This window comes from Bison bison, unplaced genomic scaffold, assembly GCF_000754665.1.
Source record: "Bison bison bison isolate TAMUID 2011002044 unplaced genomic scaffold, Bison_UMD1.0 scf7180017864056, whole genome shotgun sequence".
Classification (NCBI taxonomy): domain Eukaryota; kingdom Metazoa; phylum Chordata; class Mammalia; order Artiodactyla; family Bovidae; genus Bison; species Bison bison.
In genome coordinates this window covers 372,091-387,262 of record NW_011494628.1, presented here as the reverse complement: position 1 = coordinate 387,262, position 15,172 = coordinate 372,091, and the positions used below count along the sequence as shown (strand labels likewise).

Sequence of the window (15,172 nt, the reverse complement as noted above, 5' to 3'; positions counted from 1 at the left end):
AGATTATTAGGGCTCTTCTTAACCATCATCCTATAGAGAAGATTTAAACAGCGGGTGGCAGGAGGGCTGAGCTTGTTGGGTACTGATCTGAGCCTGCCTTCAATTCCAAGTGAGGGGATAGATTGAAACTCGGAACTAGAACGTTGCAGCTGCAGAAACAACTCCAGGCCGTAGCTCCACTGTCTCCTTCTCATTTTATACACAGAATGACAAAGGGATTTACTTTGTGTAACTGGTTCATAGATACATGGGTGTATTATATTACTCTTTCTGAAATATTTCATAATAAAAATTGTTACTTATAAATGAGAAAAACCTTTTAAAGGCTTGATTAGAAAACAGTGATTACTAATAATGCCAAACAGTGATTCGTTTAAAGTAACCTTTTAAAGAAAATTGTTTTCTAATTAAGAATATAAGGTTGAAAATAATAAAATTATGTATTATTATTATGTTTAAAATCATTAATATGTCATTTCTTCTATTTCTACATTGTGGTGACCTCTTTGATGCAGGAATTTTATTAGGTGACTAAATAAAATTAGCTTAAGCAATTATGTATTTTCTCTTTCCCCTTCCTTACACAGTATGTTTTTATATGTCAGACTAATAGTCATAGCTAAATAATTTCTGAATTATAAAAATTGCTTCTGATAATATTAACCTAACTTCATTATGTAAGAAATGCTGTATCCGGTAAGAAGTGCTATCTGTTGAGGAAGTCATACAGAAAGCAGTCAATTTTTAAAGTGGTCTCAATTCTGGTGAGTGATTCCAACAGGTTGATGTATATGTAACAAACTGTCTTCTTTTCACACAGCATTAAAGCTTCCTTTTGGCAAAACAACAGTGATGCATTTGGTGGCCAGAGAGACCTTGCCAGAGCCAAACTCCCAAGGTGAGCTGTGTGCTGGGAGCTTTCTGCCTTGCACCACAGAGGCAGGCATTCACAAATGGCTCCAGTTCTCTTGGATATTCTGGGGAAAGGATGTTTTCATAGTTTATGGTCAGAGCTCGCTAAGCAGATAACCAGGCATTTTGGAGACAGGCTAAAACTAAAAGGGTATTTATTATAGCCTTTTAATTTTAAAAAATGCCAACATTAAGCAAAAAAAAAAAAATCTGTTTCTTATTATGCTGGAATCCCTCTGCTTCCCCCAAGCATCTTTATAAACCAGGCTTCTCTTCACTTTGCCTAGGTCAGAGGAATCGTGAAAAGACTGGAGAGAGTAACTGTTGTGTCATCCTGTAAGCGGTCTGCCAGGCGCGGTGTGGCGTGGTCTTTGTCTTTCGTGCTGCCGGGCCAGGGGCGACCCGGCATCGCTTCAGAACCTTCAGGAAGAGTCTGCCTGTAGACCCTTGGACCTCAACCACCACGTGAAAACTGTCATCTTCTCTCATGAAAGTAAAAAGAACCAAGGACATTTTTCACTATGACTTTTTATTTCTAGTAGTTTTGTTTATGTTAAGCAGTTTTAAAATATAAATTGATTTTTGAATGCAAGTCAATCTCCAGGGGAAAAGTTAACAAGTGATTTTTCATAGCAGAAACCATTTTGCTGCCACAAAAGTTTTCATCACCAGAACTAACAAATCAAGTGTTCCAAATACAGTTTTGCACTAAAAACGATTGACAATTATTTTCTTCATCAGCAGAATTTATAACATGGTTTATGGTACCTAGAAATACTCATATGTGTAAATCCACACTGGAAGACACTCAGCAATTAATGAAGTTAATTGCTGGGCCAACTTGAAAGGAAAAAATGGAAAAGAACCTAAAATGTTGGGTGAATTCTACCGAAGGCAGCCGTGGCGGCTGCACTGGCACAGAATCCTGCCCTGAGCGCGCTGTTCTCACTGCGACAGATGAAAAGACACAGTGTGCCTGTTGCTGGAGGTGCTCAGCAGAGGCTCGTGACGCTAGGTGTCTTTCCTTCACACGCGCACTCCAGGCAGACTGACGGGGGCTTGTTCACACAGCACAAGAGGGCGGGCGCGCGTCTTAGCCTTAACGTGGGGGGAGTTCCAGTCACTCGTAGATTTCCATGATTGCACAGAAATATTAGAAAACCTCATGGATTCACCACTTTTATGTATTTGAATATCAGCAAATTGAATTTTCCGTAATTATTGCTCATCTCTGTGTCCCGTGTCATACTTACTTATTAATGAGAGCTCAGATGAATTCTTAAAATTAAAAATTCTCCATAGGACTAATTTCGTTTCTATATGTAGTTTGCCTTGGGTATTAGTGCTTGCAATTGTATTAAAATCGAAAGCTGATTTTTAAGGCGTACTTGATTAAGGATGCCATTCTTTTGTTTTGTACCAATAATTTAAACATTGATATGCTAAAACAATTTGCACAGCACTAAAGCATGAGCTAGTTTCATCTAAACCTGTAAAAAAAATATAAAAGATTTTATATTTTTTCACTGGGAAGAAATTCTTCCTGGGTGAAATTGCGAATATGTGTAGAATATATTTAATAAAAACCTCATAAAATACCTAACTATAGAACTTAAATATAGATTGGCGTGTAGTATATAGAACAATATTCCATATAAATAACTCTAGCCTTTATAAAAATGAAGTTGCAGGCTGACATAATGTTCTGTACTGAGACGAGCGTCCATGGCCCTTCCAAGCAGTGAGTGTAAATGGCTTCAGTCAGCTTCGTTGAAAGGTAATCAGGTTATTTTATTCATTGTTAATGCTTTGATGAAAAGGCTTTATATGCAGTAGGTCTGCAAAAATATTGTTCATACTGATCAGAATTAAATTTGTATAGAGCAGAGTTTTAAAATGAATGTAAATAGCACTAAACATTTTCTTTCTGCAACCTGTACTTATAGATTCTTTCTGTACACTAAATAAAAAAATATCATAGTGCATTTTGGTGGTAATTTTAAAGGTCTTTGATTAGGTTGATAGTTGTTTAAGTACTGTCTCATCCATGTTATAATTGTTCAATTTTTATTTCTGAATCTTTAAGAAAATTTGTTGAATATTCTATTGTTAGTTTTGGGAGGATTCCCAGTGTATCTCTGATATTTAACCTGGTTAATTTGTGCACAGTCATGACAATGGGTAGCAGTACGTAGTCTCTGTTATCACTAAGATGTTCTATTCAAGAGATGTTAAATATTTATATGCTTTGTTGACTGGCTCAAATGTGAATTCTGTTAGTGTTGACTAAAGAAGAATCTAGTTACTTAATTGGGCAATTAAGCCATTTATGGCTCTATTCTTTCCTAATATAAACTACTGGTAATTATTTTTAATACTATTTTAATTCTAATTATTGTTTTTCCAAAGTTAAAGACTATCAGTAAATTATGATTGAAATTTTATGATGGCTAACCACATTCCCTATTGGTTTTCTGTGTATTTTTCTGTGTGTTACCACGTTATAAATTTCCCTTCACAAGACTTGGAGTTTGCAAAATGGATAAACTGGATCATTAGTAGAGAAAGAAATGTGTCACTTAATACCTAATATCATTGTTGTGCAAAATGAAAAAAAAAAAAAGCAGTAAAATTATATACTGAAAACACCAAAAATTTAGATGCCTTAATAGTGTATACATGAAAGTACTCAACTGTCCCTTTTTGAAATAGTTCTTTGGACTGCTTGACGGTTAAAATCGATACCACATCCCAGTGAAGATCCCTCTGCCAGAAACAGTAGCTCACGCACGGAAAGGCGAGGGCTGCAGAGGTCCAGTCCTGTGAACACAGCCTGAGTTACGGGCCTGAGGCCCTCCTAGCACTTGGTATTTAATTCCTGTCTTTTACCTAAATTGTCCTGGATTTTAAGCGTTCTGGGAAAGGCAAAGCTTTTCTTCTTTATTAAAACCTCAGCATGTCTCCTTGATCTGACTTATTTACTTTCTATTCAAGATAAATTATATCTTATCATGGAAAAGTATAGTATCTGACATCATCACTGACATTAAATGAGGTTTCCTCATAACAGGCATTTATCCTTAGTTTTATGTCATCTTGACCAATGTTACAGTAATTTCTGTTAGCTGATTGTGGTATATGATGTTTAATGTGAAAAGAAATTAAAACTTTCTTCATCTGTTGTAGAATATTTCTCTTCTTTTAAATGACTAATGTTCATAATTTTGGTGTAAAAATTTTGTCTGCACTATTTTCTTCTTTTTTTCCTTCAGTTTATTTCATTACATTCTTCAGTAAAAGCAGTATTGTGTCAGCCCTTTATTTTTCTGTGTTACCTAAACCAAAGAGAAAGTGATCAAGTAAGATGGAGTACGCCTTCACACTGTCCTTATTGGTAACTGTCACAGGCATTTCTTTAATTTTTTTTTCCCATTATTATTTTGTGATATAGTCACTGGTTAGCCAAACCAGGTGATTGGGGGTGGGAGGAGGGCTTGAAGGAGCACGCATAGCCTATACTTGTGGTTGAAACCAAACCACAGGCTGCTGGCCGTCTCCTCGGGAGTTTCCCTGTCCTGGCAGAGCGGGCCTCTTGGCCGTGGCAGTGGGTGTTGGCAGTGGCTCCCTCAGTCTATCGCAGCCGGCCTCCTGGCGCACTTTTCTTCAGAAGACTCTTGATACATGAAGCTCTTTCACAGACTGGGCGACTGGAGAGCTGACTTCTGAAAGAGCTCATGGACAAAATCAAGTCAACATCTAAGTCTTGGTAAAGTTTAATCCAGTACTAGGACATGAGAACATTTCATTTATTAAGTTACTTTGTGACTCTTGACAGTGACATCAAATGTCTTGTGATATTTTTTATAATTCTGCCTCTTTTTCAAGATGACAACTTTAAAGAAATACACAGTAGGCATTGTAAATTAATGCTGTGAAAAGGGGGGTGCCAGTCTCTCCTTTGATTCCACCAATTAAAAGCAGGAAGTGAGGGCTTCCCTGGAAGTCCAGTGGCTAGGACACTGCTTCCACTGCAGGGTCTGAGGTCCCATCCCTGGTTGGGAGATCTCTCACGCCACCTGGTGCGGCCAAAAAGAAAAATACACACATATTTCTTAATGTAGATCTAGAAGTACTGTACATTCAGACATTCAGTATCTGATTTGTATTTTCTACAGACATCTTATTTTGATGGACAGGGAGTCTACATTGCAGTAGAAGAAACCTCATTTTAAGAAACGGAGCAGGATGTAGAGGGGAACAGTGCTGACCGCATGCAGGGCTGTAACCTCCAGGTTTAATCCATGCTGCTCTTTGGTCTGGCCACATGTTCCACGTGATGATAAAAGAGAGGGATTTATTTCGTTCTCAGCTGTCTGCTCAATAAGGTGGATTTTCTGGCGTTCTGGAGCCTGGCTCCTCTCATAGTCCCTGCTTCTTGATCACGCACCATGCTTTTCTCTTGCGGATGGGAGGTGGGGTTTCTTAACAGAGCTCCACTAATCAGCGAGCTGCTTTCTACCACTGCTTCTCAGGCATTTTAAAAAATTTGATATTTGACACATCTCCGTCCTGACTACCCCTGCCCCTCAGCTCTCAGAACACAGGATACTATGCAGGAAAACCACAGGACTTCAGGGTCCAGTTCCTTAACCTTTGGGTTTTGGTTGTTTCATGTGTAGATTAAGAATAATACCTATTTTGTAGGGTTGTGAGGATTATTTTAAGATAAATAGAGCACTGATTGGACAACTTACCCGACCAACCTGCAACCCTGTCAAAGGGCCTTCTGTTGGAAGTAGAGGCCAGGCACCCGCGTGGTTCTAGATGTCCCGTAGAAGTAGATTAGAAAAAGGAGAGAAAAAATGAAAGTTCGGCATGCAGATCTCACAAGTAAATATGACCATATAGTCACAAGTTACTGTGATGAGGAAGGAAAAAAGACATTGAGAAGGTCATCGAGGCAACAAGTCAGCTCTCCAGCCTCATAACTTAGCACGAGCAGACCGGGAGCTTGGCCACATAAATCAAGGGTGCGTATAGTAAATGTCTAACACCTCGGAGAATGATGTTCGCTTGGAATGAGCTGGGTGGAGAGGAAATAAGAAGTACATGTTTACTGTGTTTAAAAAGGACAGGGCAGCAATAACGCTGCTGGGTGTCAACCCTGGTTGCATGCTGGGACCACCTGGGGAGTTTTTACATTATCATATTAATGCCCAGGCTTCTCACATCAGCTGAATGAAACCTGAACGCTTGTGGCTCGGAATGGTCACCTGCAGATGGCCATAAACTGAACCACTTAAATACCAATAACACAGGAAAACAGTGGAAAGACTACAACAAATGGAGTTGAAATGGAAATGGGGTGAGAGGCTGGGGATGGAAATGAGGAACTTGGCCGCCTTGGGTTCAAGTCACCAAAGCCGGATGGACATACCGGGTAGGGCTGTAGGAGCCGTCGTGCGCTGGCTGAGCAGTACGCCCCTCGCCCACCTCCCACCTTGCCCCAGACCCCCTCCCGGGCATTGTGTCTGGGTTCTGTGCTGGGCCCACGTTTTAAGTTTCAGTGACACACCTGAGTGTGTCCAAAGGTGACCGGGGTACCGAAGGAGCTGGAAATGATGTCACCAGTGAGCTATTAAACCCCCCAAAGAGAAGGCAGAAGCAGATAACCTTTCACATGTTTGAAGGTCTGTAATGCAGGAAAGGCATGGTACCTCATGTGAGCCGCTGCGGTGGTCAGAACAGAACTCGGGGGCAGAAATTGCAAGTAGGCAGATTTTGATTCCGTTTGGTTCTGAAGTGCAGAAATGAAAGCAGCTCTTTTTGAGTAGTAAGACTGCTGTTATAGGAAGTGTTCAAGCAGAGGCTGTCAGAAGGAACAAGGGCCCTTTCGTGCAGGGAGGATGCAGAGGAGAGTCATGCGTTGGGTGCAAGAATGGATTAGTTAACAGGAGCTAAATCTGACTCCCTCCTGAATTTCTCTGTTCCTTTCTGTCCTCTGCATCAGGGTTATTCTCTTACCACCCCCCACCACACCCCTCATTCATTTCTAGGCACCCACCCCTTCCTCCTCCCCTCCAGTGTAGCCTTTCTTACCACTGAGGATGGTCTTGGGACCCCTACATAATTACTAAGACTTCCTTAATCCTCAATGTCTCCAAAGAACTACCATCACATTTTAGCTGAAATGTGACCATCGCTTAGTACAGTAAGTCCCTTACCTACATACGAGTTCCATTCCAAGAAAGTGAAAGTTGCTCAGTTGTGTCCGACTCTTTTCGATCCCACGGACTATACAGTCCATGGAATTCTCCAGGCCAGAATACTGGAATGGGTAGCCTTTCCCTTCTCCAAGGGATCTTCCTAACCTAGGGATTGAACCCAGGTCCCCCGCATTGCAGGTGGATTCTATACCAGCTGAACCACAAGGAAAGCCCTCCATTCCAAGAACGTGTTTGTAAATCCAATTTGTCCGTAAGTCCAAAAAGTTAGCTTGGGCACCCAACTAACACAACTGGCTGTGTAGTATTGTACTGTAATATGTTCATAGTACTTTTCACACAAATAATACATAAACATTTTAGACTGTACAGTACCTTGAGAAGTACAGCAGTGCAGGATCCCAGCTGGCACTTCTTAGCAGTGCCAGCTCCATCACTACTTCCAGACATCCTGCCAAGGCTTGAAATAAAGACACTGAACTACTGTACTCCATACAGTGTTGTTGTTCAGTCACTAAGTTGTGTCTTTGCAACCCGCTGGACTCGGCCAACAGGTTCTTCTGTTCTGGGGATTTCCAGGCAAGAATGCTGGAGTGGGTTGCCCTTTCCTTCTCCAGGGGATCTTCCCAGACCAGGAACCAAACCTGTGTCTCCCTTCTGTTCTGGGGATTTCCAGGCAAGAATGCTGGAGTGGGTTGCCCTTTCCTTCTCCAGGGGATCTTCCCAGACCAGGAACCAAACCTGTGTCTCCCTTCTGTTCTGGGGATTTCCAGGCAAGAATGCTGGAGTGGGTTGCCCTTTCCTTCTCCAGGGGATCTTCCCAGACCAGGAACCAAACCTGTGTCTCCCTTCTGTTCTGGGGATTTCCAGGCAAGAATGCTGGAGTGGGTTGCCCTTTCCTTCTCCAGGGGATCTTCCCAGACCAGGAACCAAACCTGTGTCTCCCTTCTGTTCTGGGGATTTCCAGGCAAGAATGCTGGAGTGGGTTGCCCTTTCCTTCTCCAGGGGATCTTCCCAGACCAGGAACCAAACCTGTGTCTCCCTTCTGTTCTGGGGATTTCCAGGCAAGAATGCTGGAGTGGGTTGCCCTTTCCTTCTCCAGGGGATCTTCCCAGACCAGGAACCAAACCTGTGTCTCCTGCATTGGCAGGTGGATTCTTCACCACTGAGCCACTAGGGAGCCTCACTCCATGCATACTGTACAGGGGAGTACAGAAAAGCACAGCCACACGCATGGTTGCAGAGGATGCACACACGTGACAATGTGCGCCAGCCTCAGGAGCTAACTTACCTGACTGGGCATGAGGCCACATGTTTGCATCTTTAAAATTTGAAAGTTAAAGGTTCATATGTAGGGGACTTAACCGTATATATGTCTGAGCTGAGGTCCCTAGAGAGTAGAGACTGAGGCAAAGCCTACATGCTTTACTGGTTGTTTTCACCCCAGGACAATAGAAATGAGAAAAAAACAAAATTAGAAATTTGGTGGGCAAAGGGGGAAGGTTACCTGAATGGTAGGGAATCAGAACTGGTTTGGGGAGTAGACAGTGTCCAAGTGGAATCATAAAAACGAGAAGGATTTGCAGGTCAGTGTTCATAGCAAGATAATTCACAGTATCCAAAAGATGGCAACCACTCAGGCAGGTGACTGCTGCTGCTGCTAAGTCGCTTCAGTCGTGTCTGACTCTGTGCGACTCCATAGACGGCAGCCCACCAGGCTCCCCCATCCCTGGGATTCTCCAGGCAAGAACACTGGAGTGGGTTGCCATTGCCTTCTCCGAAGCAGGTGACTAGAGAAGCAAAATGTGGTATTGTCAGACAACAGAACCTTTAAAGGCATGGCAATTCTGACACGTGCTGCAACATGGAGGAGCCTTGAAGATACTATTGTAAGTGAAATAAGAAATCACAAAATGACAAATAATGATTCCACTTAGTCAAAGTACCTTGAATAGGCAAATTCACAGAGACAGAAAGTAGAATAGAGGTGACCAGGAGTCGGGGAAGGCAGGGCTGGGGAGATAGAGACTCAGTTTCAGTTTGGGAAGACAAAAGTGTTCTGGAGATGAATGGCAGTGGTGTTTGCACAATACGATGAATGTATGTAATGCCCCAACTGCACACTTAAAAATAGTTAATATGGTAAATTCTGTCTTACATATATTTTACCATAATAAAAAAAAATAATTTTTTCCCCCAGAAATGTGAGTAGGCCTTACCCAGGAAAAGGAGCATGGTGGAGGGTCAGAGAGAAAGGTCGGGGTTGGGGGGGCAGTGATTCGATCAAACGGAAATGCAAAGGCCCAGACACAAGAGTGGGTGAGCTGGCCAGGAAACTGTGAGTAGCCCCGAGGTGGCTTAGTGGTAGAGTCCGCCTGCCAGTGCAAGAGACACGGGTTTGAAACCTGAGTCGGGAAGATCCCCTGGAGGAGGGCATGGCAACCCACTCCAGTATTCTTGCCTGGAAAATCCCATGGACCGAGGAGCCTAGTTGGGCTACAGTCCAGGGGGTGGCAAAGACTTGGACACGACTAAGCGACTGAGCATGCACACAGTATGTCTAGAACAGCGAGTCCCTGACTTTGAGGGGGAGGAAATGAAAAAGTAGAGCCTTGAAAAACCAGCCAGGAGCACAATGTGGGGAAACTCAGCAGCATTCCCCCCAATTCTGAAATCTGGACTATGCCTGCAGGGGGTTGGAGCAGTGAGATCACCCACATCCACACCCCCAGAAGACACTTGGGCCCTCCAGCTTTTCTACTGTAATAAATTATGAATTACCAAACTGCTTTTGTACTTTTAAAAAATACTTTTTTTATAAAGAATTCAAAGAAACCTAAAGATGAAGAGATGAAAAGTGTTTTTTCACTTCTGTTTTACCCGAAGTCCATCACACACAAATAAGAAGGTGATCTGGATATTACAGAATGAAGTAGGTCAGAAAGAGAAAAAAAAATACTGTGTATTAGCACATACATGTGGAATCTAAAAAAATTGGTACAGGTGAACCTATCTAGAGGGCACGAATAGAGAATGGATACATGGACAAAACGAGAGAAGGAGAGGGTGGGTCTAATTGAGAGAGTAGCACTGACATGTATACGTGACTGTGTGTGAAACAGCTGGTAGGAAGCTTCTGCGCAGCACAGGGAACTCAGCAGGGTGCCCTGTGATGACCTAGGGGATGGGATGTGGGAGAGGAGCACAGGGAGCTCAGCGTGGGGCCCTGTGATGACCTAGGGGATGGGAGAGGGGAGAGGAGCACAGGGAGCTCAGCGTGGGGCCCTGTGATGACCTAGGGGATGGGATGCGGGAGAGGAGCACAGGGAGCTCAGCGAGGGGCCCTGTGATGACCTAGGGGATGGGAGGTGGGAGAGGAGCACAGGGAGCTCAGCAAGGGGCCTTGTGACGACCTAGGGGATGGGATGCGGGAGAGGAGCACAGGGAGCTCAGCGAGGGGCCCTGTGATGACCTAGGGGATGGGAGGTGGGAGAGGAGCACAGGGAGCTCAGCAAGGGGCCTTGTGACGACCTAGGGGATGGGATGCGGGAGAGGAGCACAGGGAGCTCAGCGAGGGGCCCTGTGATGACCTAGGGGATGGGAGGTGGGAGAGGAGCACAGGGAGCTCAGCACGGTGCCTTGTGACGACCTAGGGGATGGGATGCGGGAGAGGAGCACAGGGAGCTCAGCGAGGGGCCCTGTGATGACCTAGGGGATGGGAGGTGGGAGGGAGGGAGGGAGGTCCAAGGGCAAGGGGACGTGTGTATATGTATAGCTGATGCATGTGGTCGTACAGCAGAAACTGACACAACACTGCAAAGTAATGATCCTCCAATTAAAAGAAGAGGAATATCCAGGAGAAAAAAAAAAAAAGGAAGCACAGAAGTGGATTGCCTTTATGTTGGAATGACTGCAGACTTACCCAGTTTCCACCTGCTTGACCTCTTTGAGCACTGGTTCCATACACACACACACACACACACACACACACACACACACACACCCCTGGGCCCAGCCTCATGTGTCCTGGAAACCCAGCACCGGTCCATTCTTTCTGACTCTGGCCTGGCAGCTGCTTGGAGTCCAGGTGTCCAGGCCCTGCTTCTAGATGCCACTCACCTCTGCACGCTGCCCACACACCTGGACACGTCCCACAACCAAACCCACACCAGCACAGCCTCAGTTTCCAAGGGGGGAGATTCAACAGTTCCTGACTGGTGGAAGACCTTAGACACCACCTGGTTGACCCCATGATGACAGAAGGTCTTTGCAGCAAATTTCTCAAAAAAGTGTCTTCTTCATGAATTGTGTTGACCTAGCTATCAGACGAGAGCCAGCAATCCGTTCCTTGGTGCTAGAAAACTCTTAGCTCTGTTTTATACCCACTGGCAGCTGTTTATACCCGTAGCCTCCTTTTCCATTTACTGTCTACACAGCTGTCCAGGCTCTACATAAGCCCTGTAGGTGACATGGAAAAACACAAGCCCTACCATCAGACGGCAGACGTGCTTCTGGCCCCAGGCCCACCATAAATCAGTCTGATGAGTGTGGGCACAGTTTCACTCCTTTACACATCATTTCTCCATGTGAACAGGGATAGAACACCCAGTCCCAGTGGTTGGATGATTGCTGAGCTAATATCCACGCAAAAACCCACACATGTAAATGCTCAAAAGATGTGAACTCTCTTGCCGCTTCTTTTTTTTTTTTTTTTAATGGACCCATCCCAGCCGTTTCTTGCTTCTGAACACATTGGGAGGTAGGCCAGGTATCCGTACTGAGCAAAGAAATAAACAAGAAGATAGGGGCTCTGTGGAGCCTGGCCCCCAGAGGCCAGGACACCTGAATTGCAAACAGGAGGACAGTCAGACCTGGCGTGGGACAGGAGGGGGTAAGTGCATGAGCCACGAATGCAAATTGGTTCTCTGTCTCAGTTCCCCAAAACGGCTGTGGGGATCTCCAAGACGAGTTCCCAAGGAAGAAATGCAGCCATCGCTGTAAACAGTTGAGAACGGTCTCCAAGATCGTAAACAAGTGTGGGAGCCAGAAACCAACATCGCAACAGTTTGTGCCTAGCCTGGGAACAGAGGCTGGGCTGGTTAAAAATATGAGTCTGCAAATAAGTTTGTGCTGGTGAATTTGGGTTAGAAAGCTCATTCCTTCTCATCTGAGCCCTTGTTTTGGATGTGCTTTCCTCCGGGCAAATGACGACTTCGGCAGCTCTCAAGAACTATTTGCTGCATCCGAGACAGATAGGGGACTGTGTGTGCAGCACAGGAAAACAGGTCTCCTTCCGGTCATTTAAGAGCCTTATGCAGTCTTGTCAGGAGGAGACACAGTGGAGAGGGGACAAGAAACTGAACAGACTCAAGTCCAACAAGTAATTTATAGGAAGGAGAACCACGTGGCCCAGTGATGCCTGTTGTCTGGATGCCATGTTTTTTTCTTTTTAATTTTATTGAAGTATTAGTTGATTTACAATCTTGTGTTAGTTTCTGCTGTACTGGGTACACTTCTTTTTGTTGTTGTTTAATTTGGCTATGCTGAGCCTTGGCTGCAGCAGGCAGGAGCTAGTTCCCCAACCAGGCACCCTGTACTGGGAGCACAGAGGGTTTCTGTTTGTTGTTCCTTGGAGGACATTTATTTTATATTGTTATTGGAACATAGTTGCTTTACAATGCTGTGTTAGTTTTTGCTGTGTAACAAAGCGAATCAGCCACAGGTGCACATATATCTCCTCCCTCTGGAGCCTTCCACCTCCCCACCCCCATCCCACCCCTCTGGGTCATCACAGAGCACGAGCTGAACTTGCAGCAGCTTCCCACTAGCTATCCATTCTATACATGGCAGTGTGTAGATGTCAATGCTATGCTGTGCTCAGTCACCTTAGCCACGTCCAACTCTTTGTGACCCCATGGACCGTAGCCCACCAGGCTCCTCTGTCCGTGGGATTCTCCAAGTAAGAATACGGAACTGGGCAACCATTCCCTTTCTTCTCCAGGGGATCTTCCTGACCCAGGGATTAAACCCAAACCCCCTGTGTCTCCTGCATTGCAGGCAGATTCTTAACCACTGAGCCACCTGGGAAGCCCGATGTCAATGCTACTCTTTCCATTTGTCCCCACTCCTCCTCCCCCACATCTGCATCTCTATTCCTGCCCTGCAAGGAGCACAGAGTCTTAACCCCTGGGCCACCAGGGAAGGCCCTGGCTACACTCTATTAGGGCTCCTTTTCACTCTGTTCATTGATCCTCACAGTATCAGCTTCCTAGAAGTGCCCTAACAAAGTACCACAAGCTGGGTGCCCTAAACGCTGAGACGGTATCATGGAGGCCAAAAGTCCGAGACCAAGTTGTCATTGGGCTTGGCTGGAGGGGATAACTGTTCCACACTTCCGTCTTGGCTTCCCCAAGGTTACGAGCTATCTCTGATGTCCTGTGGCTTGTAACAGAGTCTCAGCGTCTGTCCATCTTCGTAAGGTGTCTGCATATCTGTGTAGGACACCTGTCATAGTGGATCAAGGACTTGCTCCACCCCCCATTCCAGTGGAACCTCACCTGAACCAGTTACATCCATGATGACCTGTTTCAAGCAAGGTCGCGTGCTGAGGCTCCTCTCTGAATGCAGTGTGTGCGGGCTCCTCTCTGGTTGCGGTGTGTGGGCTTCTCCTTGCAGTGGCTTCTCTGGTTATGGGGCACAGGCTCTCGGCACACACGGGCTTCAGGAGTTGTGGCACAAGGGCTTAGTTGCTCCTCGGCACGTGGGATCTTCCCAGATCAGGGATCAAACCCGTGTCTCCTGCATCGGCAGGCTGATTTTTTTTTTTTTTTAACCACTGAGCCACCAGGGACGCCCCTGAATCCACTTATAAAGTCATCTTTAGTGTATCCTTAGCCTTTCTATAGTGTAAAATCATATGGTTGTTAAAATGAACATATTGCGGCACATAAGCCATCTGGTCTAGAATTTAAAATAAAAATACTTCAAATTTTGAAGGATCCATGGTCAGATCATAATTTTAGTTTAAATGGTTTAGAAAATTCACCCAATTAAGTCTGTTATCGGTGTTCAGATGTTCACGAAAACGTGTTCTCCAAACGTGGTTTATTAAAATTGTGCTGTGTTTAGTAATTCCCATAACGTAAGATAAAGCAAAATAATAAAATAAAAATACTGAATTGTGGCTGACTTGTGTCTGCCCCCAGATTCCTATGCTGAAGCCCTAATCCCCAATACCCCAGAGTGTGACTGTACAGAGAGAGTTGACCAACAAACAGGTGATTAAAGCTAGAATGAAGTCTTCAGGGTGGGACCTGAATCCAAGATGGCAGGTGTCCTTATAAGAAGTGGGGATCGGGGCAGATGGGGAGAGATGCCTGGGATCCAAACCCACACGGAGAAAAAAGCCGTTTGAAGACAAAGGAAGAAGGTGTGGTTTGCAAGCCAGGAAAGGGGAGCCTCAGGGAACCAACCCTACCAACACCTCAACTTGGACTTCCTGCCTCCAAAACTGTGGGAAAACAAAATACATCTCTGTTGTTTAAGCCCCCCAGTCTCTGGTATGCTGTTGTGATGGTCCTGGCAAACTAACACTCACTGTTGTGCTGTGCTCAGTCCCTCAGGCGTGTCCAACTCCTTGTGACCCCATGGACTGCTGCCTGCCAGGCTCCTCTGTCCATGGGATTCTCCAGGCCAGAAGACTACGGTGGGTAGCCATTTCCTCCTCCAGGGGATCTCCCCAACCCAGGGACCGGACCGGGGTTTCCCGCACTGCAGGCCGATTCTTCACCAGCTGAACCAGCAGAGAAGTCTAACACACAGTTAGTGGTTTACAATCCTCGGGGTTTGCTTGTTCGCCTGTTGGCGTTCAGTTTGGTTTTCCTTCTTAATGTTTTCAAAATAGCACACACAGGGACTTCCCTGGAGGTCCAGTGGTTAAAACCCTGAGGTTCGACTGCAGGGTCATGGGTTCGATCCCTGGTGGGGGCACTAAGATCTCATAAGCCACGTAGCATGCCCAAAATAAACAAGAAAAT

General features: G+C 45.0%; 1 protein-coding gene across 2 annotated transcripts in view; it reads left to right on the top strand.

The window, feature by feature from the left end:
• Nucleotides 1-4,214, top strand: part of UBL3 (ubiquitin-like 3) — a 48,609-nt gene extending 44,395 nt beyond the window's left edge. For both annotated transcript variants that reach the window (XM_010835894.1, XM_010835893.1), the window contains exons 4-5: nt 821-898; nt 1,200-4,214. In XM_010835894.1, coding sequence (XP_010834196.1) covers nt 821-898; nt 1,200-1,252 — 131 coding nt within the window. In that variant the 3' untranslated portion in view covers nt 1,253-4,214. The remainder of the gene's footprint in view (nt 1-820; nt 899-1,199) is intronic.
• Nucleotides 4,215-15,172: the final 10,958 nt, after the last annotated feature.